Genomic DNA, 22,326 nt, shown 5'->3' with positions numbered 1-22,326 from the left:
ATTATCAATTCATATTGTTGTCAGTCCTCACCAGAGAATAATGTAACTGATATTCTTACATACCAAATTCAGTGTAAATATTGTCCAGCGAATAAGTTTGCAGACAAAATATCAGTCTTTTTTCGTCTGCATTGTCATATTTGCATAATCTGGCATATTTTGCCTAATGAATGTTTTTTCTTTTTCTGTTGAATGTACTGTATAAGAGGTGTGCATCACCTGTTTAGATCTCTCTCGTATATGAAATGTCCTTCTAGGGGGATAGCAGCGCTTTAGGAAGATCATGGCTGATTGCATCATATTTCCCGCCCTAGACTTGGTCACAATGGGCTGATTCATTCATGATTTTGTGCTTTTGTCCAATCAGTCAGTCAGTGTGAGGACCATCTGACCTGTTTACAACCATCACTGCTGTGTCTTCCCAGAAAAAAGTGGAGATTTGTGTAAATACAGAGTCAAATTCAAAGATTTGGTTGGTTTAAAGCACACAAACCAAACTTGGACTGCCTAGTGAGGCCTCCCCACCTCTTGTACGTAACCGTGAACTGCTGGACTTTTTAAGAATTGGGTAGGGTACTTCATATCATTCACATCAAACACCATAGTCTTAAACCTTTAAATGTCTTCATACACTTACAATGCCTTAATGCTTCTCTGATTCACTAAACTGATACTTTGAAAATATGTTCATCTTCATCAACTTCATCAATCATGTCAGGTAGTCGGGCATTGTCCATCTGGCTAACGAGCCAGCGTGGATTAGGTTGTTAAGTAACAGCTCACATTGTTGGGGTCCCCATGGCAACTGGCTTGCTTTGTGGTGTTGTAACATCGGCGCCGAGTTCTTGAATGCCTTGTTTCCCCAACTGTTGTACCACACTTGCACTAATGTGACACCAGTGAACCACTACTAAACCATGCAGGTTTAGGAAACATCTAACAGAGCCATGTGTCTGGTCAATGAGATATTATTGGCATCTAAAAGGCATGAATTGATTGAGGACATTGTTCGGACACAAAAAATAGCTTGAGATGGATCTTAATATTTAATCATCTCTCTGAGTATCAAAGGACATATTCACAATTATTCGCCCTCCCTGACACACACACACACACACACACACACACATTTTGCATAATATAATTATAATTGTAGCCTTCCAGTGTTTCTAAAAACTATTTTCTGAACTGAATTATTAAAAAAACATGTGACATGCATGCCTGACAGAGAGAGAGAGAGAGAGAAAGAAAAAGAGAGAAAGAAAGAAAGAGAGACCACACACTCCTTTCACTCCTCTCATTAGTAGAGTACTCTGAAGCCCATTCTTTTTCACACTGTCACAATGGCCAGAGAGAGAGAGAGAGAGAGAGAGAGAGAGAGAGAGGAGTCTGTGGAAATTCACAGTACACCCTACATGCCAGAAACAATACAGTAAGAATTAAATAAAAATGTTCAAAGTGTACAACAGAGTAGTAACTGGAGGACCACTCATTATCGACTGTGACTTTAATGCCAGCAGGCCGGATCATTCTTCCTGAATGATGTCAACTATTTCTTGACACCCTAAACTGCCCAAACTCTCCCTTTCATGATTCAACTTGTCCTCAACTTTCAACCCACACCCACAACCAACCTGTTGACAGCTGCACTCTTTGACACTTAAATAAATCTCCCAACCTCCCACCTGTGAAAACCCACACACGTTTGACAGCCTATTAAAGCACTTCTTTCTCACCTGGTAGGCCACCATGTTGAGGAGGTAGCTATACACCCCATTGGGGTGCACTGCCTGGGCCGTCGACATGGCAAACCCTCACAGTCTCCTGTAAAACCCCGGCATTAATCCTGAGAGTCCCTGACTAGCGGGTGCCCACGCAATGTAGTCTCTAGCATGACAAACATGGGTCCATATCACAGATAATTGTAGATAAAGTCATGTAGTTCAAGCAGGCGGGTATTTCCTCAGCATGTGAGAAAAAGAAAAAAAGTTGACAAAAAATTGATTTACGTCCCCCTTTCAAAATGGTGTTGTCCAGTCAGTATCAACAGGTCTCTTCCGCAGGTGAAATTCTTTCTGTCCAGGACCCCCAGGCAGTTACGACGCTCACATTACTCCCCACGGAGCGACGACACACACACACACAACGGACGTATTCCCATCCTGCGAGCACACTAACAGCCTGTGGCGCAATCCAAATCTGCTGGGATAGTGTGTGTGTGTGCATTTGTGTGTGTCTGTGTGTGTGTGTGTGTGTGTGTGTCTGTCTGAAAAAGAGAGAATGCGAGGGTGCATGCCCAGGAGGCTAACCTTACCCCCCCCTTCCTATACTTCCCCTCCCTCAGCTATCCTCTCTTTCCCCCAGAAAGATTAGCCCATCAGAGAGGGAGGAGGGATGCAGTGAAAGACAGAGATAGAGAGAGATTGGACAGAGAGAGAGAGAGAGAGAGTGGAGGAGAGGAGAGGAGGAATGTGCCATGTGTTCACCCATCTGTCCCTCCCCTCCCCCCGGCTCCTCTGCTCACTCGCCCAGAGCCACGAGCAGGGCCGGCCTTCACCCGCACCCGCCGTCCAATAGGATTGGCCAACAGGCCTTCACCCGTACCCTCCGTCCAATAGGATTGGCCAATAGGCCTAATCGCTTTAGTAGAAATAATGGAATTAGGTGCAATGTTGTGGCCATTTTTCCTCGTGTATTCATGGTGAAAGGAACCCCCTCCCCCCACCGCCACACACACACACACACACACACACACACACACACACACACACACACGTGTCATCCTTCGCGTACACTCAGCCCTTTGCTGTTCAACATCTTTTCCCGCTGTTCCTCAGCGCTTCCTGCGTCAGGGCAGTTTGGCATGGAATGAGGACACGTGTAATCCGCCGGTTACCGACGACAGCCATAACCCAGAAACAGACCAGCCAACGGCAACAAGTATTTGGGCTAAGACGACAAGCCCGCTGGCACATCTGCAGACGCAACAACCCCATCTACAGAACCCAAGCCCACACACACAACATTAGTCATATTGGCCTGTGTCTTAAAGCCCTTGTCTGAGGTCCTTTAAGTTTAGGAGAGCACGTTTCTAACATCTACTCATTCACTATATGGCACACATTATAGTTAGTGAACAACTATATGATGGTGGTCATTCATTATAAAGTGCATGTGGTGAATTAGTAGGTATTGGAACACAGGGCAAGTCTTGATAAAAACACTAAACAGGCGACATGGCCAATTCCAAGGTATTACATGACATATACAAGGTCTTCATTAGATATTCTTACATTAAAACCACATTACAGAGATGCATTTCATTTTATATGCATACCTGTGCTTGATATTTTACAGTCTTGCCAACAAAGTTAAAATAAATAGTGCCGCTTCAGTTAAATGTAAAACAATGAATGGCTCCTAAGGCATGGTGAAGTAGACCCATTTAACCTGTTCAGACGGAGAGCCAAAGATGGAGTTTAAGAATTAGACCAGAGCAAGTTAACATGGCCGTGAGGTCTCTGAGCCTTGGCAATAGGATGTGGGTCAGTGAGTGAGTGAGTGGTGCTGGTCGGTGGGATTACTGAGGGGTTGGCGAACGTGCGCCTCTCAGTCTAAGTGACCTTCAGGCCGTCTGACCCACTAATCCAGACGTCAGGAGCTGCACTCAACAGACTACAGTCTTGGCTCAACGAGGGATACGCTACATTCAAACAGGCCAAAATGCATGAGCACTTATACAGTATGGTGATCCACACACTAGCACCCACCCATTAGCACACACACACACACACACACACACATACACACACACTAACAAGCTAGATGTACAGATAAGACAGAGCCCACATACACATATAGGAGCACACTGACACGTACTAGTACTCAAATATACACGATATACACGGAATACTGCAGCAACCCAAATATCAGACAGGAACTGAAAATACCACACTGGGCTTCCTATAGCTGACAAACATGACCCATAAAGATGTCACATAGTCGTCACACAGAGATGATCCATATTAATCATCATCTCCTCTAATCTTCTGCACCCACATTCCAATGGCGTAACCTCCCAGAGCATATACTTTTCACCAGTAAATCCTATACCACACAAGGTCATGGCTTACAGCAGAGAGGCCATCGAAAGAAGTGCAATGGTACTGAATAATAATATAATTAATTAGTTATCGACTCATATGCACAATTACTCCAATAATGGTATACAATCACAGCTGAAGTTAAAGGTTTACTACGCAGTTTCAAGTATTTTTAACGACTCTAGAGCTCTAGAGTCATGATATTTTACTGTGTCGTTGTAAATAGCGTATTTCTCATGGCTTGTTCCCCCTGTGCACAATGAAAATGCTTTTGTTGTGGATGCGAAGGACTAACAGGCAATAACCATCTCCAAAGAGCTATATCTACTAAGAAAGTAATGTTTCACAATTCTCGCAAGATGTCTTCTGGTCGACAATTCTTGAAGTTGCATTGCTGCTTCTCTCATTAGCCACTTGCTACGGCTATGCTGCATTGCTATGCTAGGTAAACGATTCCCCTATTACAAGTTTGTTTACCATCACATTGGCTTCGTAGAGATTATATTAAAGGTACCGTTAACAGTTTTTTGACCTTAAAAAAGCACTATGCAACAATTTTAGCAAAAATGACCTTAATTATGCAGGTTGAGAGCCGTTCTGATGGTTCTACAACACTTTCTGGGTCGTTTGGTGGGTGCTTCGTCTCCCCCTATCACTTCTCCGCGGAAAAAACGAATATGCAACTTTCTGTTCCCGGTCCGAGGAAATCTGGATGTGACTCAGCGGAAGTATCCAATCGCGCCTCGAAAATCTAGTCAGATTGTAGTTTCGAAGAAGACTGCAAAACGGACACCGACTTGGCTTTGTTGCTGTGGAAATTGTAAGTAGCTTACCCTTGGGTGAACTTCGTTTTTGTAATGTGGTTTGATAGTCTCTTGAACAATGTGTTTGCTCGACCATTTTATTGTGAGCCGTGTATGTGTTTAGCTTGGTTTCTTGATGGCTAGCTCGCTAGCTAGTGGGGGTTTAGCATAGCAGTCACTTGCTACCGAAGCTGCAGGGGGAGCTGTGTCGTGAAAAATGCGAGCCCAAATCCGGCGAAAACCCAGAAACAGCGAAGGAATAACCAGACCTGCATAGTTCTTCTTTAACATAACGTTTCCAAAATGATTTTGATGGCATATATAACCTCATAACATTACGAACAGCACATTGTCTGCGTGGCCCTCAGTAGGCGATTACCGACCTAGCAACTTTCTAGTTTCGGGTAGGAACCTGCACCCCCCCTCCCCCATTTGATATCGAAATTCAAAAGAGCTGCTATGCTACAGGAATTCGGAGAACTTTTTCTACAGACAGCTGTCGGTGCATTCCCTCTATATTATATTGGAGTTTTGTTCATACTTTGTTTCAAAAGATGCATATTTTGTTTGTTTATTATTGTGCTTCTAATACAATGGCTGTAACCCTATTAACTCAACCCATTCTTGCACTGATATCGTTTTTCTATAGTTTTTTACCTTGTCTACTCTCTTATATGTCCATATTTATTTATTTTATGCTGGTTTCTAGAGTTTACTCTTGCACTGTTGGACTTACTCATTTGCACCATCACCATGACACTCACTCTCACAGAGCACCTTTCCTTACTATGCACAGAGAATCACAGGCTCAGTCCCTGCCTCAGTCATTGCAAGCGCCTCATGCTTAATCACCCCTAAGCACACTATGTGTATACTGTTTTAGACTTGATTTAGATTTAGTGTTATTTAGTATAATTTGTATTTTAGTATATTCTTTATCTTCTACTGTCCTTATTGCTTAGTTGTGTTTTTTATAGGGCTGTCAAAATAACTGATTAATTTCGATTAATTAATTTGAGAAAAAATAACTGATTAAAAAAATTAGTGCAGATTAATCGATTCCCTATGACCTTTGACCCCGAGCCGCTCTAGTCAGTAAAAATTAGACTGTAAAATGGAGAGAGAAGAAAACGTGCTGCCTGGGTCATTGATTGGAACATTTACTTTTAAAAAACGGCCTGATGGTTTTGATAAAAAATAAAGTGTTGAAAATAAAGTCCTCTGCAATGTCTGCAGCAAGGAATTTGCATATCGCCGGAGTTCATCAACTCTATAGTGACACATTAATGCAAAGAAATAAGTGTTGACATTGAGGGGAGTGTTAATTTATTTTCATTGTGTCCCCTAAGTTATATCTGTGGCCTGAAATTCCTTATATGTGCAAAAAGAACTTCTTCCAGAAGCACTTTTGAATTTATTTCCTCAGCATATTAGGTCATTATTTGAACAGTGAAAATAATAATAAGAGTTTTTTAACTTTAATGTCACTAATGCTGATTATTCAATGATTCATTTGAATTGAAATATTTAAAATACTTTCACAGCAACAATTATATATGCGATTAATTTAGATTAATTAATCACAGAGTATGTAATTAATTAGATTAATTTTTTTAATCGATTGACAGCCCTAGTTTTTTATATTATATACTTTTATTACTTTTTCTGCTGTTGGTGCATGTTGTGTGTGATGTCTGTATGCTACTGTGCTACTATGCTACCTTGAATTTCCCCTTGGGGATCAATAAAGTATCTATCTATTTATCTATCATCTATCTATCTATCTTCTCAACTAGAGAGGGACCCAGAGTGCAAATCTTGTTAAAGGTGCCTTTAAGGTGAAAATCATATGCATCAAATGCATAGTGTACCTTTAATACATTAAAGGCCTAATATGCATTTTTGCTGTGAATTTTAGTTGACTTACCACTGTGATTTAATTCTGTGGGTAAGATACAATTTTAGTGTTTACCAGTATCCAAGTGTATTATTGTTTGCCTGCTTCAGAAAATGTAAAATAATGTTGGGAAACACCAACTTTGCTCCAGAAGATAGAAACTATTATGATTTACAACAGAAACATATTGCACAGTTACAGTTAATAAGTGAAAGTACAAAATTAAGATCTACACTAAAGTGAGACGTGAAAATCGTCCACAGTTTGCTTGTTTTGCATGTATATAGAAGGTAAATGTAGTCTGATTTAGTCTGACTTTTTCACTTAACAAAAATCTTTGATGGACAACCAATGCCAGAGCTCGATGGTGTTTTATGCCCCCAACGTTGTCTTCCAGGCAGCGCTGCCATCGTCGACTTAAAGGCACCTTATCCTAAACCTAACCCTAACCTTAACCCATGCCTAACCATAGCGCCTTCCAGGCAGCACTGCCTTGAAGACAACTTGGGGGCAAAAAACACCAAAAAACCAATCCCAGACAGGCGTTCTAGAAGAATGCCTGGACTCAGACAGTCAATCATGGGGACTAATCCTCATTGACCTCAGTTCTCCTCTCCATTCGGTCAGGGGTGCACACACCACTGACCCTAAAAGAGGCTTTCAGATGCTAATGAAATCAGAAGACTGAAAGTGACCTAGACTGAAAGTGATCTCATTTCATTATGAAACCATAGACCATTAACAATAAAGAATCCAGCTGCTAATTTGGATCTGACTATTTAGTTTCCTACGGTAACTGTCAGGAGAATATCATGATTAGTTAAGAGCATATTCTTCACATTGGCAAGCAGGCGCGTCAGCAGGTGTACGGCCGTGAGCACAGTGCGTATCAGGCTACTCAACAACGGGAGGACATTTTTGTCTTGTGTGTGTGTAATCACACCTATGATTCACACCAAGTTGGTCTACCATAACTTCCAAACTCTCCAAAGTATCCTATTAACTGCATGACAGCAGGCTATTTACAATTTTCTGTAAAGTAAAGTTTGTAAACATGTTATCAAAATCAACTTAATGCAGAACTATGTGCACGCACACCTTTTGTTTGAGCAGAAGAGAGAATAACAATGCACGCACGCAGCAATTACAGAAATTGTAGGCTAGGCTACTTGTTGCTTTCTTTTACTATCTATAGTGCCCAGTGATATCCCATGGGCACATTCAGCATTCCCATTCAGCTCTAAAGTTGACCAAAATAGTGATTTGTCCATAAAAAATGCCAATTTCATTCCCTTTTTGGAAGGACAGAATGAAATGTAAACCATTTTTTTTCTTTTTCTTGCAATAGTATGCCACATTGTTCCCAACGTACAAGTGTTAGATGCAACTTTTCTCCTTTACCATTCCCACGGGACATGTCTGAAGTTGAAAAAAATCTCTCTTCTGCAAGGATAACATGGGGTGTAAACCCAACTTATTTTGTTTGTGACAATTTTACATCACTCTGTAGACAACTTAAAAAGCATTAGATCTGTCTTTTCTGTTTTATCATCCCCTTACAACATGTCAGAAAGGTGAAAAAAACAAATAAAAAAATAACTAACTTAAGGAGCTTGAATTGTCAGGTGTGTCAAGTGCTTCAGGACTAATAAAATAATGAAAATAAAATAATCTGAATATGACACAGATAAGATACTAAGGGAAAACATTAGGACATGACCCCATATGATCATGACCTTTGACCACATGACCTTGAGTACCGAATAGCTGATGTTCATTCTCACTATATGTATTAGATTTGTTATTATATTTGTTACAGTTGATTCCACTGTTGCAAAGTCTGCTTGTTGCTAGTTCAATTGTCATTTACATTGATATGGACGGTGATTTTTTTTTTTTTTACCAGATCTACTTCATAGGAACCCCAATGTACAGAATTAATAGCCCCCTGGCAGCCAATCAGAAAATAGTATTTCTTTTCTCTTGGGGATAGGTTTTCAATAATATGCCTTGTAGTTTCTTTTAAAAGTTGGTATACCATGCTGACATCATGGTGACCATGACTATCTTGTTTTGTGTAGCTGGATGCAAGGTCTAATGTGATTTGTTAAAGTTTTTCTTTTTGTACAAGAAACTTATTTATGTCTCTCACTGAGACAGCAAGTGATAACGTTTCTACTCTATCACCCCCCTAGAATATATCCGAACTTGGATAAAGAATAGGCCAACACTTGGCAAACTGACTTACGAAAAAGTCGGAGAGAGAAAATATTTGGCAACAACACATTGTTAACCTCAACTGAGTAGTCTCCCTGTTGTTCTGTAGTCAACCCAGTTATTGTAATGCTGCCAGATTTCAAATCCAACGTTGTTCGTCCCTTGAAAGATGCATAAATTAATACATGTAAATCTAAAGGACTATGATCCGCATGAACATGCTGACCCAGTGGTCTAATAGCCTGACCATGTAGTCAGTCTGCACAGATGTGGGGATCTAGACAGATGCTGAGGTGTAAATATCTCTACAGAGGCCGTAAGTACAAGAGGAGGAGTCTGTGGCCAGATGCAGTTACCGGTATTCATCAGTGCTGGACAGGTGAGTATCCATTTTACCAGACCATGTCAAACAAGCCTGAAACCACAATCTGAGGGAATGTTTTAGACGATGTTTCTGCTGTTATGTTAATACCCTCTAAACAGGTTCTTGACAAAGTCTTGCCAAATCTAAAAACTACAGCTAAGGTTGATTAAGTTCAGATAACAGGGTCTCAAGAAATGCACAATACTGATGCAATGCATGTGAACTGTTACAACTGTTGATCACAGAATCAACTAATCTCAACATCCAGGCTATAAAGAATATTCAGCGATTCCTCAACCACATAGGTGTCAACAGAACAGGCCTAATGGGTGCCCACAGAACATAATGTAGGCCTAATGGGTGCCCACGGAACATAATGTAGGCCTAATGGGTGCCAGTAGAACATATGTAGGCTTAATTCATGAGCACATTCCAACAGATTAATAAATATTACCAGTAATCTGCACATATCTTAAATTCCTTGATGGGAAAACTGACATAAGATGGGCTACAATGCCAAGGTAATCGTCTGGATATTCAGGACTACTTCGGTGTCCTGGTTATATTTAGACAGACAAACAATCTATCAATAGCGTGCAGTCGGGTGATCTGAGCAAGTCACGCTCGCCGTCTTGGCCAAAACACCTTCGAGAGATTTGGCAGACCCTCCACTGTTTGTTTGAAGCTAAATCACCAAGCCTCTTTGAGTATTTGTAAACCAATTAGGGTATTTTAAAGGAAAAAGGAGAGAGAGAGAGAGAGAGAGAGAGAGAGAGAGATCCTGACCTTTCCTGCCAACCCCCCATGAACAACCCACCAACATTCTCTCTCACTCATTCACTTTCTATGTCCCCTGTCTCACTCTACCACACACACACACACACACACACACGGCTCAACTGGCCCTTTCCCAGGGGATAATTAGGAGCGTTGTGTGAATGCGGGACAGTGCTGCTCTGTTTGGACAGGCATACTTCCCCGTATACAATACAGATACCCTCGCTGCCCCATTCACACCATTCAATCTATGCCGTCATCAGCCTCAAGGGCATGCCAGGGGGGAAAACATGTGACCTAAAACTGAAAACGATCATAAAATGTCTAAATAGTTCTAATTCATTTCGATATGCATGCATATTTTCAGCAGGCTTTGCGAATTCTACAAATTTAGGAGAATAAAACAAGCCCATAATTGATCAACTGTTTTTCATAAAGCATGCAAAGATGCAGAAACGTGTTCCACAAACACGTGAAAATGCACACATTTATTTTTGCAATTAAAGCCTACTCATAGTTTAAGACTACATATGTCTACAGTTATAAGTATCCAGACTACAGGCTTCCTTCTGTAGCCTAACAAGCGACCCCCTTCAATATTTTGTGCTGCAAAAAGTTTTTGCTTGGGCAGAACGTCTGCAACCTGTTGGCCAGATCCATCACCGGAGTCTGTATGGTGAGCAAAACCATTAAGAAAAAAACATTCTATCTAGCAACTTCAGCTCGTCTCGACTTCAGCTTTTTTTTCATATCATCCTAGTTAGCCCACAGAATGACAGAATATGGAATGAAGCTGCGTCTAGCCTACTTACCTGCCCCCAACAGCAGCGACACATCCCTCCAACGTCCGTGGCTTAGGAGGAGGGAGGGAAACCCTGATAGTCAACTAATGTTATTCATCTCGAGTCAGTCGTAAAGGAGGATGAAAAGGTTAATGTTTGGACCACGGCAGCATCTATTTCGTTGCAGGTACCATCCCTCATAGAAACGATTAAATGCATCTCTTGCCAGAAAATATTTTTTTTAAAGAAAAAAACAAAATCTAGTGAAACCAAGCGGACAGGTGTATCGGGGAAACCAGACATCCCGGCAGGACGTTACTTAGGCTGCTTCAAAGCCGATTATTAGGCCATCAGGTTCCGTGATTGGTCCCATTGTAGGCGGGAAACAGAGAGAGAGAGAGAGAGAGAGAGAGTAAAAGTCATTTGTTAGGAGTTAAACCTCTTAATGACTAAAATAGGTGTTGCCAGCTGACACAGAGCCAATAAGACAAATTATAGCCTAACTGAAATTGTGCGAACAAATATTTCCTTCAGTAGCCTAGCCTATGCATCTCAAATTAATTAGCATATAGGTTTCATCTCCTCGTGAAATAAACAGAATGAAAAGCTCTGAACTGGACAGAAAATTCACACAGAAATATTGGTTGTTTTACTTCTCACAATTAAGAGGACCAAAATGACCCTGTTCAGGAATAGGGTGTGGGCGTCATGACGTAATTACTCCGCCATGTTGATTGCCTCCTTTACCGCTACTCAGACTACTGCCTATGACTACTGCGTAATGTACTCCCTCTCAGCCGTTAATAATGCTGATTTTGTCAACATACCGGTACCTGGCTTCTCTATTGAATGCGTCCCGGTAAATTCCAGATCCTTTTCGGGATTATTCCAGATCCTTTTCGGGATTTTAACATATTTCTTCTATCTATTTTTCTATCTATTCTTTCTCAACTCTACTTCTAGCTACGTCTCTTCATTCAACAACGTTATGTCAGAGTTATTTTAACGTTCGCGTAGCCATCAACATGGCCGCCACGTCCCACAATGCAACGCGGATCCCACGCCCTATTGCGCGTTTGTGAATGCGGTTAACTTTCGCTCATTTGCCACCAGAGGTCGCTCGGAACACGAAGAAAACAGATCTATTAGAGCTCTCTACGGCTCTGGGAGAAAACTTGTTTTTCAAAACTGAAAATCATGCACAAACAAACATGGCACTATTTCCATACAAAATCACATTTGCATATGTTGAGCAGAGGAAAGAAGAAAAGAGAGAGAGAGAGAGAGAAAGAAGAAAAAAGGTCAACAGAGCAGGGGCTTAGCTTAAAGGCTGTATCAGCGATGTTCCGTGGTTTTTTGTCACATACAGCAAACATCACCTCACCATCTTCTAGCTACCTGTGTCCTGAATACACTAAAAATAAAAACGCAGTCTCTGTGGACAGCCCAGGCTCCAAAAACGGAAACAAAAACAACTTGGTCCAACCTGGACCATAAAAACATAAACTGTTCCAGCCAATCAACGATGAAATGCACATTTAGGAGAGTTTCAATTGCACAGGAGGGAGGAAGAGGGAGTACCGAGCTAGCTCTCCGTTGTTTTTAATGTCAACAGAAGTGATGTTACCCAGCATTGCTTAGAGCACCTTTAAGTTAAACACAGTTGAAAGAGAAATAGAGAAAGATAATTCCATAGCATACCAACAGTCAATCTCACAGTTTGCACAATGGTACACATCTACAGTTAAATAGTAACAAAACAAAGGAAATGGTCATACACACATCCAAAACACCCCCTACACACAATCACACTCATCAACCGCTGTCACGCTATCCAGAGAAATATTCTTTGGTCACCGCTATTCATGAGATTCACGGCTCCCATTGACTCTCATTCAATAACAAAACTTTTAACTTTGAAAATGTGCTCAAACTAACGCTGACTTATGCCTGCAGCAACCATTTCACTTTAAAAACTTAATTTTGGTACAAGATATATAGAGCAAGAATAACAGAAATTGGCTCAAGCAATGTGAAGAAATCTTCATCCATAAGCCCATTGCTCATGGGCTTATAATGTCGAATGTCAGAGTAATTGCATTCAAAACCGTACCGTAATGATACACCACAATTTAGAAAGGAACAAAGTTTACAAAGAAACAAAGAAAAACACGATATATCAGATGGATTAGAAAAATAATTGGTAAGGAAGTACACGATTATTTGACGGCCGCTTCTTTTCTAATAAATATATTGGACTACATTATATATTTCATGGCCACCAGATGGCGGCATGGCACTGCACTTCGGGCCTTATTTGGATGTAAGCAAACAGTGAAATGGCGTCATCTGGTGGCCGTGCAGCGCAATAGCGCTCTGAAATATTTTACAGAAATAATTTAACAGGAAATTACAGTAGACAATCTTGTTGTTCCTTATTCGTCTAATCCATCTGATATATCGTGTTTTTCTTTTTAAACTTTGTTCCTCTATAAATTGTGGTGTATTATTGTCAACATTAGATGACAATACATTTGAGCAATGGGCTGTGGGCACAGTCTTAGGGGTTGACCATTTTTATTAGATTTCTTCACATTGCTTAAGGCAATTTCTTTTTTTATTCTTGCTATATCTTGTACCAAAATGAAGTTTATTATCCAAGTGAAATGGTTGCTGTCATAAGTCAGCCGCGTTATCAAAGTATTGTTTTGATGTGTTGAATGGAAGTCGATGCCAAAAATCTCACGATAGCGTATTTCTACAGATAATGTGACAGCAGTCACATTACCTTCGACCATGCAGTAGTTTCAAATACCTAGGACTCATCATAGACAATAAACTAAATTTAAACGAACACTGCCACACACAAACGTGCACAGCAAAGGCTTTGTAATCCACAAACTGAAATCACTGTATGTGCCCCTGTACTGTTGTCTTTCATGCTGTCTCTGTCTACATGTTTTTCTGTGGTGAGAGGGATGTGGAAACAGGGTTTTGGTTATTTGTCAAGGCGCAAGGCGACCACAATTGTGAGTGATGCAAGTCACCCCGCTCACAATTTGTTTGATCTACTGCCCTCTGGGAAGAGGTACAGAAGCCTGCGCTCCCGCACCAGACTCACCAACAGCTTCATACACCAGGCTGTTAGGATGCTGAACTCTCTCCCCCCTCCACCCTCAGCTATATAACATCCTGGACTTTGGACCCACAATGGCTGCCTTGCACTACTCCACTTGTACACTTGCACACTTTGCAACTGTCCTGCTGTCCTGAAAACACAACATTTCTGCTGCTCTTACATAACTTGCACCACTATGCCACTTGCTTACTTAGGTCAAACAGAACTACCTCAGCCATTTATTGGCCTGACTTTGCACTATTATATTGACTTTCTATGCACAATTTCAACCCAATTTTGCTGCTCTTATTTCTTCATTGTATGTGCCTTATTATTTACTCCTTTATTGTTTACTTGAATGTTATGTTTGTCTGTGGACTTAATTGGTAAAATATGTCTTGTCTTCACCGTGGGATAGTGAGAAACATAATTTCGATCTCTTTGTATGTCATGGGCATGTGAAGAAATTGACAATAAAGCAGACTTTGACTTTGTCATATGTGGAAAAGTAGCCTATGTCTGCTGATTATCATGCTGTATCTGTCTACATGTTTTTTTCTGTGTTGAGAGGGGTGTTATCTGTTAGGCCTATGTAGATGTAGGTCTATCCTCATGTTTAGCTCCTATGCTGCTTTGAAACCTCTGATGTGTGAAAAAGATAAGTTGGGACAATAAAGAACCTAACTAACTAACTAAATGCAGGGTTCTCTTATCCTTTACCAGTTGTAGGATCAGGAAACCGACATTTCTGTTTTTGTTTAGGCTTGTGTATTGTTAGGCTATTATTTTGAGCTGCACCCTAAATCCTAATAATCAGGATTAGGCCTAAAACAAAAAGGCTTGACATATTTCACTTTATGTGTAATGAATCAAGCATATATGAACGTTTTGGTTTTGGAATAAGTAATGGAAATAAAATAACTTTATCATGATAGGTCTAGTCTATTTTTTTTAGATTCACCTGTACCCTATTTGTAGCCTACTTCTGCTTTGAATGTGTGTTACATGTATAACATTCCGGGTCCCAGTCAAAGGTAAGGGAAGGGTCCCTTTTCCTCCCGGACTCATCAGGCAAACATGGCCGCGGAGGGAGATGTCGATTTGGACTTGGAAGCCGAAGAAAATTGTACTGGCAAGCCAGCAGAAAAGCCAAGGAAACATGATAGTGGAGCTGCTGATTTGGAAAGGGTTACTGATTATGCCGAAGAAAAAGAAATATCAAGTTCCGATTTGGAAACGGTGAGGATAGCATACAACGTGACATGAGGCCTACCGGTCAGCTAGCTGACGTTAGCTATTAGCTCACAGTTAGTCCTTATTACTGATGCATTGCTTTCTAACTAATATTTTTGAGAAATAAAATAATATAATAAACAAGTGAAGTTTTGCTCTCCATTGCGATTCAAGCAGTGAAAATGGTCAGCTAATGGTCGCGTTAGAAGAGTAATATAAGTAAAAGTTAATGTTTGCTCATTCTAGTTGGCTAACAGGCTAACGCACGTTGAATCAGCAAGTGCCTCATATGGCAGTGAGGGTGGCAAATAATCAATAGTAACCATAGACTGTGGCTAGTAATCTATCTTCTCAGATAGTACTTTTTCGCAGTCCTTTAATGTTTCTGGCTGGCTGAACTGAGAGACATTGTTTGCAGCCTATTGAAACTAAAGTAGGTAGAGAACGCATATTACTCATAACCATAATTTATATAGGTAATGTGATCTTTCAGCATTCAGTCTTCATTCTAATTTCGTGTAATCAGCTTGACAGATGTGACTAGCAGCTGTCAATGCTGTCTCTGGCTCATTGATATTGAGGAAATTGACCTTGTTTCTCTCCTCCCTGAAGGCAATGTCCGTAATTGGTGACAGAAGATCCAGAGAACAGAAAGCAAAGCAAGAACGGTGGGTTTCGTCGTATAACATATTCCAACAATAAATGAATGTGCACCTTGTAATATGTGTTGCAAATGTATAGATTCTTACAAACTCAAGTTGCATTGTTTGTTCTTGTGTGAATGACGCAACAGCAATAATTTTACCTGCACAGTGTAAGAGTTTGCTATGGGTGTCATTGCCGTCCAGCAAAATAAAGGAATGGGGGTCTGGAAGTTCAGAGCTGGACAATATTCTGTAAACCTTATAGTGTGAGAATGATGACCGTAATGATTGTTTGCTGTATTTTACAGAGAAAAAGAACTGGCCAAAGTCACAATTAAGAAAGAGGACGTAGAACTCATTGTAAGTATCCAGTGAATGATGGGGTTTCTGTATAATTATATTGTGGAATACAGATCTAAGAAACGGGATGAGCTGAAAGGTCCAGTTTGCATTTCTATTGAAATAGCTCTTTTGACATTCTGCAAATTGCGCCCTACAGCCCTCTGGTTATTCAGTGTTTACTCTCAAATGCTGTTTTCAGACATGTCCTCCGCACTATATGGGTCATTCTACGAAAACGTGCCATTTTGCATTCAAAATATCTCATTTTCAAAGTACTGTTTTTAAAATCTTGAAGCACCTATTTGGATGAAGTAGATTCTTACCTCTCAAAAAACATGCGGTGCCATCTCAGGCTATCTTATTTATTTATTTACTTTAACAAATAGTCAATGGAGGTATGTGTGCTATGTCAACCCTGTTACCAAAAAAAACATATATTATTATAAAATAATATGAGTGCTCTTGTAACTATTCATGAATATTATACAAATAATTATGTGTTACATAAATAATTCTGGTGTTGAACACATGAATTATTAGATTTTAGGATTGACAGTAACAGGGTTGACAGTAACAGGGTTGATGAAATATTTTTATTGGCAGCCATTACTAGCCATGTGGTGGACACCATGACACCACATGGTGTGCATTCAAGAGAGGTTAAAATGCTGTTAAATATTTACATTTAAATGTTCAATCAAATTATTTTTTAATGCATGATTTTGTGGTAACAGGGTTGACAAAACTAGCTTGTCCCCTTCTGTTAGACAGAGCAAAACCGTAATAAAAGTCATTAAAAGAGAACAACACTTTTCTGGTCTTTTCACCATTAACTTCCTGGAAGGCAGGGGATATCACTTCCTGAAAATGATGTAACTTTTGGCACAGTTCATTTTCTCCAAAGGGAGTTTTATCCAAAAGTAACAGGGTTGACGACAACATTCTTTCATAGTTTTAAAAACATTCCAAATAAAATTGTTTAATGATCCATGAACAAACACTTGAGGCTTTTTGTACATGTATTTATTTTTATGATAATTTGACTTTTTTTATCCTAAATAGCCAGTGATACTAGACAAGTCATACCGAGGGACAAGCCATTTTTACAGCTTTTGCAATATTCCTAATACGAAAAGTGCTTAAAAAGTTCTTAAAAAGTAAATAATTTAATTATTATATTTCCTAATTATTTTATATTTTATGAAAAAAATATTGTTAATTCAGCTTTGCAAGACACTTTTGTTTGAGGGACATAAAATGGCACGTTTTCGTAGAATGACCCATATGCGGATCTTTGTCAAACGGATGTTCGACCCAAAACATGCAGACTTACACCTATGTCTGAAAGCAGCTAAAGAAACTCAGGTGTTCATAGTACACAAACAGTTCTGGTTCTGTAAATAGGGAAATAAATCCATTTGGTGGATCTGAATAACACCTTAACAAAAATATCAGCTAATCAACTCAGTGGTTAAGGAGTATGGAATGTGGAAGGAAAGGGTGTAATGCAAGTGCCTGTTGGCATCTCTTCTCCTGAAACATGATCGTGGACTCGGCCTTTAACTATTTCATGTTTCATTCAGTCTATATATAATTTAAATCAGTATGATTTAGTGTTTGACAGACTAATTGTTTCAGAAATGGTAACTGAAGTCATTTAACAAAAACCTGACATGTTATGCAGCAAAAATATGAATGTGCAACCTTATATGTTGGCTTGATGTGTTAATGTATGTTCTTTCATAAAAATGTGCAGACTGACAAATGACTTGGATGTTGTTCACAGATGGGCGAGATGGAGATTCCACGAGGCATTGCTGAGCGCAGCTTGCGGGAACACATGGGCAATGTGGTTGAGGCCTTGATTGCACTGACCAATTGAGAAGCCCCACTGGATCACCATAGGAACGTTTTACAGCCTGATGGTCTCCAGTGTCCAACGGCTCTGCCCTCTCATCTCCAACATCCTCACTCAGTGACTGAATCTCCATTCCACAGCTCACAGCCCTTGTGTTTGATCTTCTGTAATAAAAGTGACTTTTAAAGAGAAAGGATTCTTTTGAATCTTGAAACACCCATCTTGTTGGTCTCTGCGAATAATGCATTTACTTTTGCTATAGTTGTCACATGAGCACTGGAGAAGGTAACCCAATTAAGCTGCTAACTGCTGGTTGAAAAAAAAAAAAAAAAATCAGGTGGTTGGGTAATTTATTTATTACCAGTTTGGAGCAACACATTGTACAAAGATGTTAAACAGCATGATACAAAAACCATACTCTAACATAAAAAAAAAAAAAAAATGGATAGAACAAAAAAAAAAGCTGTAAGTAGCTATTAAAATTTCTCACTGTACAAGTCCCAAAATGTAATGGGCCAGCTTTCATTTCAAGCGCTGAGGTACTAAAAACCCCAATACAAAAGCGATTAGTTCAGCAGTCAACTATGATGGTCGTTGGGAAACGTGGCCCTGTCATTCCTGATAAATCCTCCATCTTCTCTGGAGGGGAGCAGTATTTACACAACTACTCCATACCCCCTTACGGAAATACAAACACATCTGTGCAGCGGCACAAATAGGAAGAGGAGTTTGAAAAAGAGTCTGTTTGAGCTGCAAGTTTGGGAATTTAGGTTTTCCTTTTCTGGACGGTGGGACGGTCGAACACATCTCTCACACCCCCGGCCTTCTGTTTAAAGAACTTTGTGTTCTGAGCACTTTCTTGAGCCCAGGCGGAGTCGAACGATGTTGTGTCCTGATCCACCAGATGAGTGTATTTGGTACGTCCTGAACGCCCAAAGTTCTTGACCTGAAGACAAAATAGGGAACAAATTGTTTTAAAACAAAAACTTTTTCAGACGTACATGTTCTGAGGTAGGATTTAAAAATCTTCATTTACCCAAACTGACATGACTAAGGTCATCATGAATTATGTAAAATGGAAATACAAAAAATGTGACTACATGAACAAGCATGCCATACCTGCATGACTTTGGGAAGAATGGTCTTGTTGAAATGGTCCTCCAAAGTAGGTGCACTGAAGTCCCTCTTGAACACATCCTCCTCTTCGTTCTGCAGACAGACAAAACACATCAGATAAATGCAGGGGAAGAGACTTCTAAAGGCATTTTATGCTTACAGATCTTCAGACAATTGGGCAATTCTATGTAGCCTGATCAGTGGCCATATTGACCTTGCAACACAACATGGTGCTTCTCAGTTTTGTAAGACTGAAGATATTTCCCCAGTGTGCCCACTCACCATGAAGAAGGCTCCTCTGTGGTAGTACTTCTGCAGGAACTTGTATTTGCCCTTGCTGGCCTTGTTGGTGATGACCTTGCCGTTGTTTCGAAGCTCGGCCCTTCGCTCCTCCTCGGTCATGCTGTGGAACCTATCGATCTCCGCCTTGTCTTTCTCGATCCTGTCAGAATGCATGCGTCAACAGTCAGTTTTCATTTCAATCACATCACCCGTGCTGCTTGTTCGCCTCCTTTGGTATTGAACACTGTTGAGTGCTAACACTGTCCATCACAAATCACCAATTGTTAACAATAAAATATATTACCATAATACTCATATTAGTAAGTCATGCCTTCTATTGAGGTTCCAAGAAATACTATCATGTGGCAGCTATGCATGATCATGTGGCAGCTATGCACTTTGATTCAAGCAATTAGTTAGTAGGCACATAGCAGCACATGATGTCATCTTTGCGGGACGTGAGAGAAGAAAAGCACTCACTGCTCTCTGGCCTCCCGGTCGCGTTTGATGCGCTTGAGCTCGCGCACTTTCCACGCTTCGTACTCCTCCTCCTCGTTCTCGCCGTCCGTGTCCAGGGCGTCCAGCGCGGCCAGTGTGCGGCGGTTCTCCTCAAACTCCTTCTTGGCCTCCTCCTCCACGATCTTGAGCGTGTAGCGCCGCCGCTCCTCCGCCACCCGCTTGGCCTCCACCTCCAGCTCCTTCTGCTTCAGCTCCTCAGCCTCACGCTCTGCCACAGTCACGCGGTCCTTTCTAACACACACACACACACACACACACACACACACAAGCCCATGCATTATACACAATTGTATCAAGCCCAATATTTTGGATTACGCCAATTTTATCAGAATAATGACATCTGTGTTGACATTTTTGGGGAGGGAGCCAGAGTTCCACCAAGTATACACTAGTAAAAAATTATATCTAGCATTAGAAAGCAGGGTTTCCCTAAGTGTCCCCAATATTTTTCACCCGATTTATTTAGTATTCTATAAGCAATCTCTAAAATATACACAACATATGGTGTGACCAAATGATGATGCTTAAAAAAAAAAACAATCTTCATAGGTAAAGCTTCAAGGTTGCAGGTGTTTTGACAGAGAACATAGAGTAAATAATAATAAAACTTTTTTTGGATTCTGGACTAAGTACTGACTTGCGGATGAAGACGGGTTTGAGACGGGGCTCAGCCTCGTCCTCGCTGTCTGTGTACTCCTCATACTCGGACTCGGATTCCGACTCCTCGCCAGACTTCCCCTCCTCCTCCACCTCCATCACCTCCATCTCCTCGTTTTTCCTGTCCTGAGCACGGTTGCGCATCATGGCACGACGGCGCTCAATTTCCTGAAAGATGTTATTGAAGGTTAATATTTCACAATAAGCTACACAAAGACCACACAATTTTAGGTGAATGTGTATTTTATCATCATTCAGAACAGAGACACCTATCCAATGACATATTTCCAGTGACAACATTAAAATGGCTCCTCTTCTGCTCTCTGCCACACTCACCTCATCATCCACCTCCTCCTCCTCCTCTTCCTCCTCACTACTCTCCTCTCGTTCTGGGTGCCAGGTGCCTTCATCAGAGTCCTCGCTGCTCTCAGCCACTAGCTCAGGCTCAGCAATCTGCCTGTGTCGCGCCAATCTGGGGATCGCAAAGAAAAACATTCCCATTAAACACCAATCCCAAATATAACAGCCATGATAAGTGGCATTGCAAAAAAGTTTGTGACTAAGTGAGACAGCATTTCAAGAGACAATGAACCACACATAGAGGATGGCAAACCTTTCTTCCACATCCTCCGATACGCGGTTCAACAGACGCCTTAGACGAGGATCAGACACATCCTCCTCCTCCATTTCCATCTCCGGCTCGGCATCTTTGCCTTTCTTCAAGTACTGGAAGTCCTCCTCTTCCTCGTCAGAGGACTCCATGGGAGCGTAGTCGGGACGCTTGCCAGACACATAACGCTTCACCTTCACCTTTTCCATAGAAATCTCGCCTGAAAAAAAGAAGGTACGGCTTTGATGGAGGAAGGAAGTGTCTTCATAAGAAGGCCAACATCACTATGCTGAATTAAAAATCAATGGGACAAATACACTGGGTTGGTTCTGGCTTTCACAATGAATGTTGACATCACTAGATATTGTATTGTGGTGTTTAGTCACCTGTTTGTGTACTCTGTGATTAACGTTACTTGTACGGTAGTAATAACCAGACTGGTGAATGGTTGGCCATCAAGCTGCAAGCTGTCAGGCTTGCTTAACGTTAGTTCAGGTAACACACAACATGGAACATATTTCTATATTCTTCCAAGAGCGAGGAAAGAGTGAATCGTTGCCTACAGCAGTCATAATCAATATTGTGTTAGAAAAATGTTCCCATGCGAGTTGTTGTCGTTGGGTTGTTGGCTACTATTAGCATCGTTAGCCATATCGCTAACAATTTAGAATTGTTTACGTTACCTTTTTCATTTCGGATGGGTACAGCCCCGGCCGTTGATTGAATCGGCGGCTGCTTCATGTTGAGAGCGTTTTGTCCAGACATCTTAAATTAATGAACAGTCGAGTTTTAAGAGGAAATAAACGTTTTCTCGAAATAGTTGGACGTTGCTACCCCGTCGTCTCGTTCTGCTCCAAGACGGGAAGTGCGTCACGTTCAAGGGACCGGATATGCCTATAATTCCTGTAAAACTGTGGCAGCATTTATTATGTTCCTTCTTCAATAACCAATGAAATTTCAGGTGTACATTACAGTGCAGTACATTTCTCGTAGGGCCGCTTTTT

The 22,326-nt window shown here is 40.8% G+C and overlaps 3 protein-coding genes across 3 annotated transcripts in view; 1 reads left to right on the top strand and 2 right to left on the bottom strand.

Annotated features, from left to right (window-relative positions):
• serinc4 (serine incorporator 4) overlaps window positions 1-2,152 on the bottom strand; it is a 19,503-nt gene extending 17,351 nt beyond the window's left edge. Inside the window, exon 1 of the mRNA XM_076288099.1 lies at window positions 1,737-2,152. Within this exon, the coding sequence (XP_076144214.1) occupies window positions 1,737-1,805 (69 nt within the window). The 5' untranslated portion in view covers window positions 1,806-2,152. The remainder of the gene's footprint in view (window positions 1-1,736) is intronic.
• A 12,950-nt stretch (window positions 2,153-15,102) lies between these two features.
• On the top strand, window positions 15,103-18,331 carry hypk (huntingtin interacting protein K). Its single transcript, XM_076287098.1, has 4 exons — window positions 15,103-15,300; window positions 15,907-15,962; window positions 16,247-16,298; window positions 18,067-18,331. Exons 1-4 carry the CDS (start codon window positions 15,139-15,141, stop codon window positions 18,160-18,162), a joined length of 366 nt encoding a protein of 121 aa, XP_076143213.1. The 5' UTR covers window positions 15,103-15,138; the 3' UTR covers window positions 18,163-18,331.
• Window positions 18,332-18,479: 148 nt separating this feature from the next.
• mfap1 (microfibril associated protein 1) lies at window positions 18,480-22,195 on the bottom strand. The gene is made up of 8 exons (XM_076287094.1): window positions 22,006-22,195; window positions 21,326-21,542; window positions 21,049-21,184; window positions 20,693-20,880; window positions 20,017-20,286; window positions 19,537-19,696; window positions 19,258-19,347; window positions 18,480-19,084 (listed from the first exon to the last, which is right to left on the bottom strand). Exons 1-8 carry the CDS (start codon window positions 22,085-22,087, stop codon window positions 18,905-18,907), a joined length of 1,323 nt encoding a protein of 440 aa, XP_076143209.1. The 5' UTR covers window positions 22,088-22,195; the 3' UTR covers window positions 18,480-18,904.
• Window positions 22,196-22,326: the final 131 nt, after the last annotated feature.

This window comes from Alosa pseudoharengus, unplaced genomic scaffold (assembly GCF_046254945.1).
Source record: "Alosa pseudoharengus isolate Yale_2024_CS ecotype anadromous, Long Island Sound unplaced genomic scaffold, YU_APseudo_1.1 YU_APseudo_1.1_scf_16, whole genome shotgun sequence".
In the NCBI taxonomy this organism is placed as follows: domain Eukaryota; kingdom Metazoa; phylum Chordata; class Actinopteri; order Clupeiformes; family Clupeidae; genus Alosa; species Alosa pseudoharengus.
This window is presented reverse-complemented; position numbering and strand designations above follow the sequence as displayed.

Coding starts and splice junctions, on each gene's coding strand:
- hypk (XM_076287098.1), top strand. CDS start 15,139: ATGGCCGCGGAGGGAGATGTCGATTTGGACTTGGAAGCCGAAGAAAAT. Junction 15,301..15,906: donor CAAGTTCCGATTTGGAAACG/GTGAGGATAGCA, acceptor TCCTCCCTGAAG/GCAATGTCCGTAATTGGTGA. Junction 15,963..16,246: donor CAGAAAGCAAAGCAAGAACG/GTGGGTTTCGTC, acceptor TGTATTTTACAG/AGAAAAAGAACTGGCCAAAG.
- mfap1 (XM_076287094.1), bottom strand. CDS start 22,087: ATGTCTGGACAAAACGCTCTCAACATGAAGCAGCCGCCGATTCAATCA. Junction 21,543..22,005: donor ACCCATCCGAAATGAAAAAG/GTAACGTAAACA, acceptor TCTTTTTTTCAG/GCGAGATTTCTATGGAAAAG. Junction 19,697..20,016: donor GACCGGGAGGCCAGAGAGCA/GTGAGTGCTTTT, acceptor GCATTCTGACAG/GATCGAGAAAGACAAGGCGG.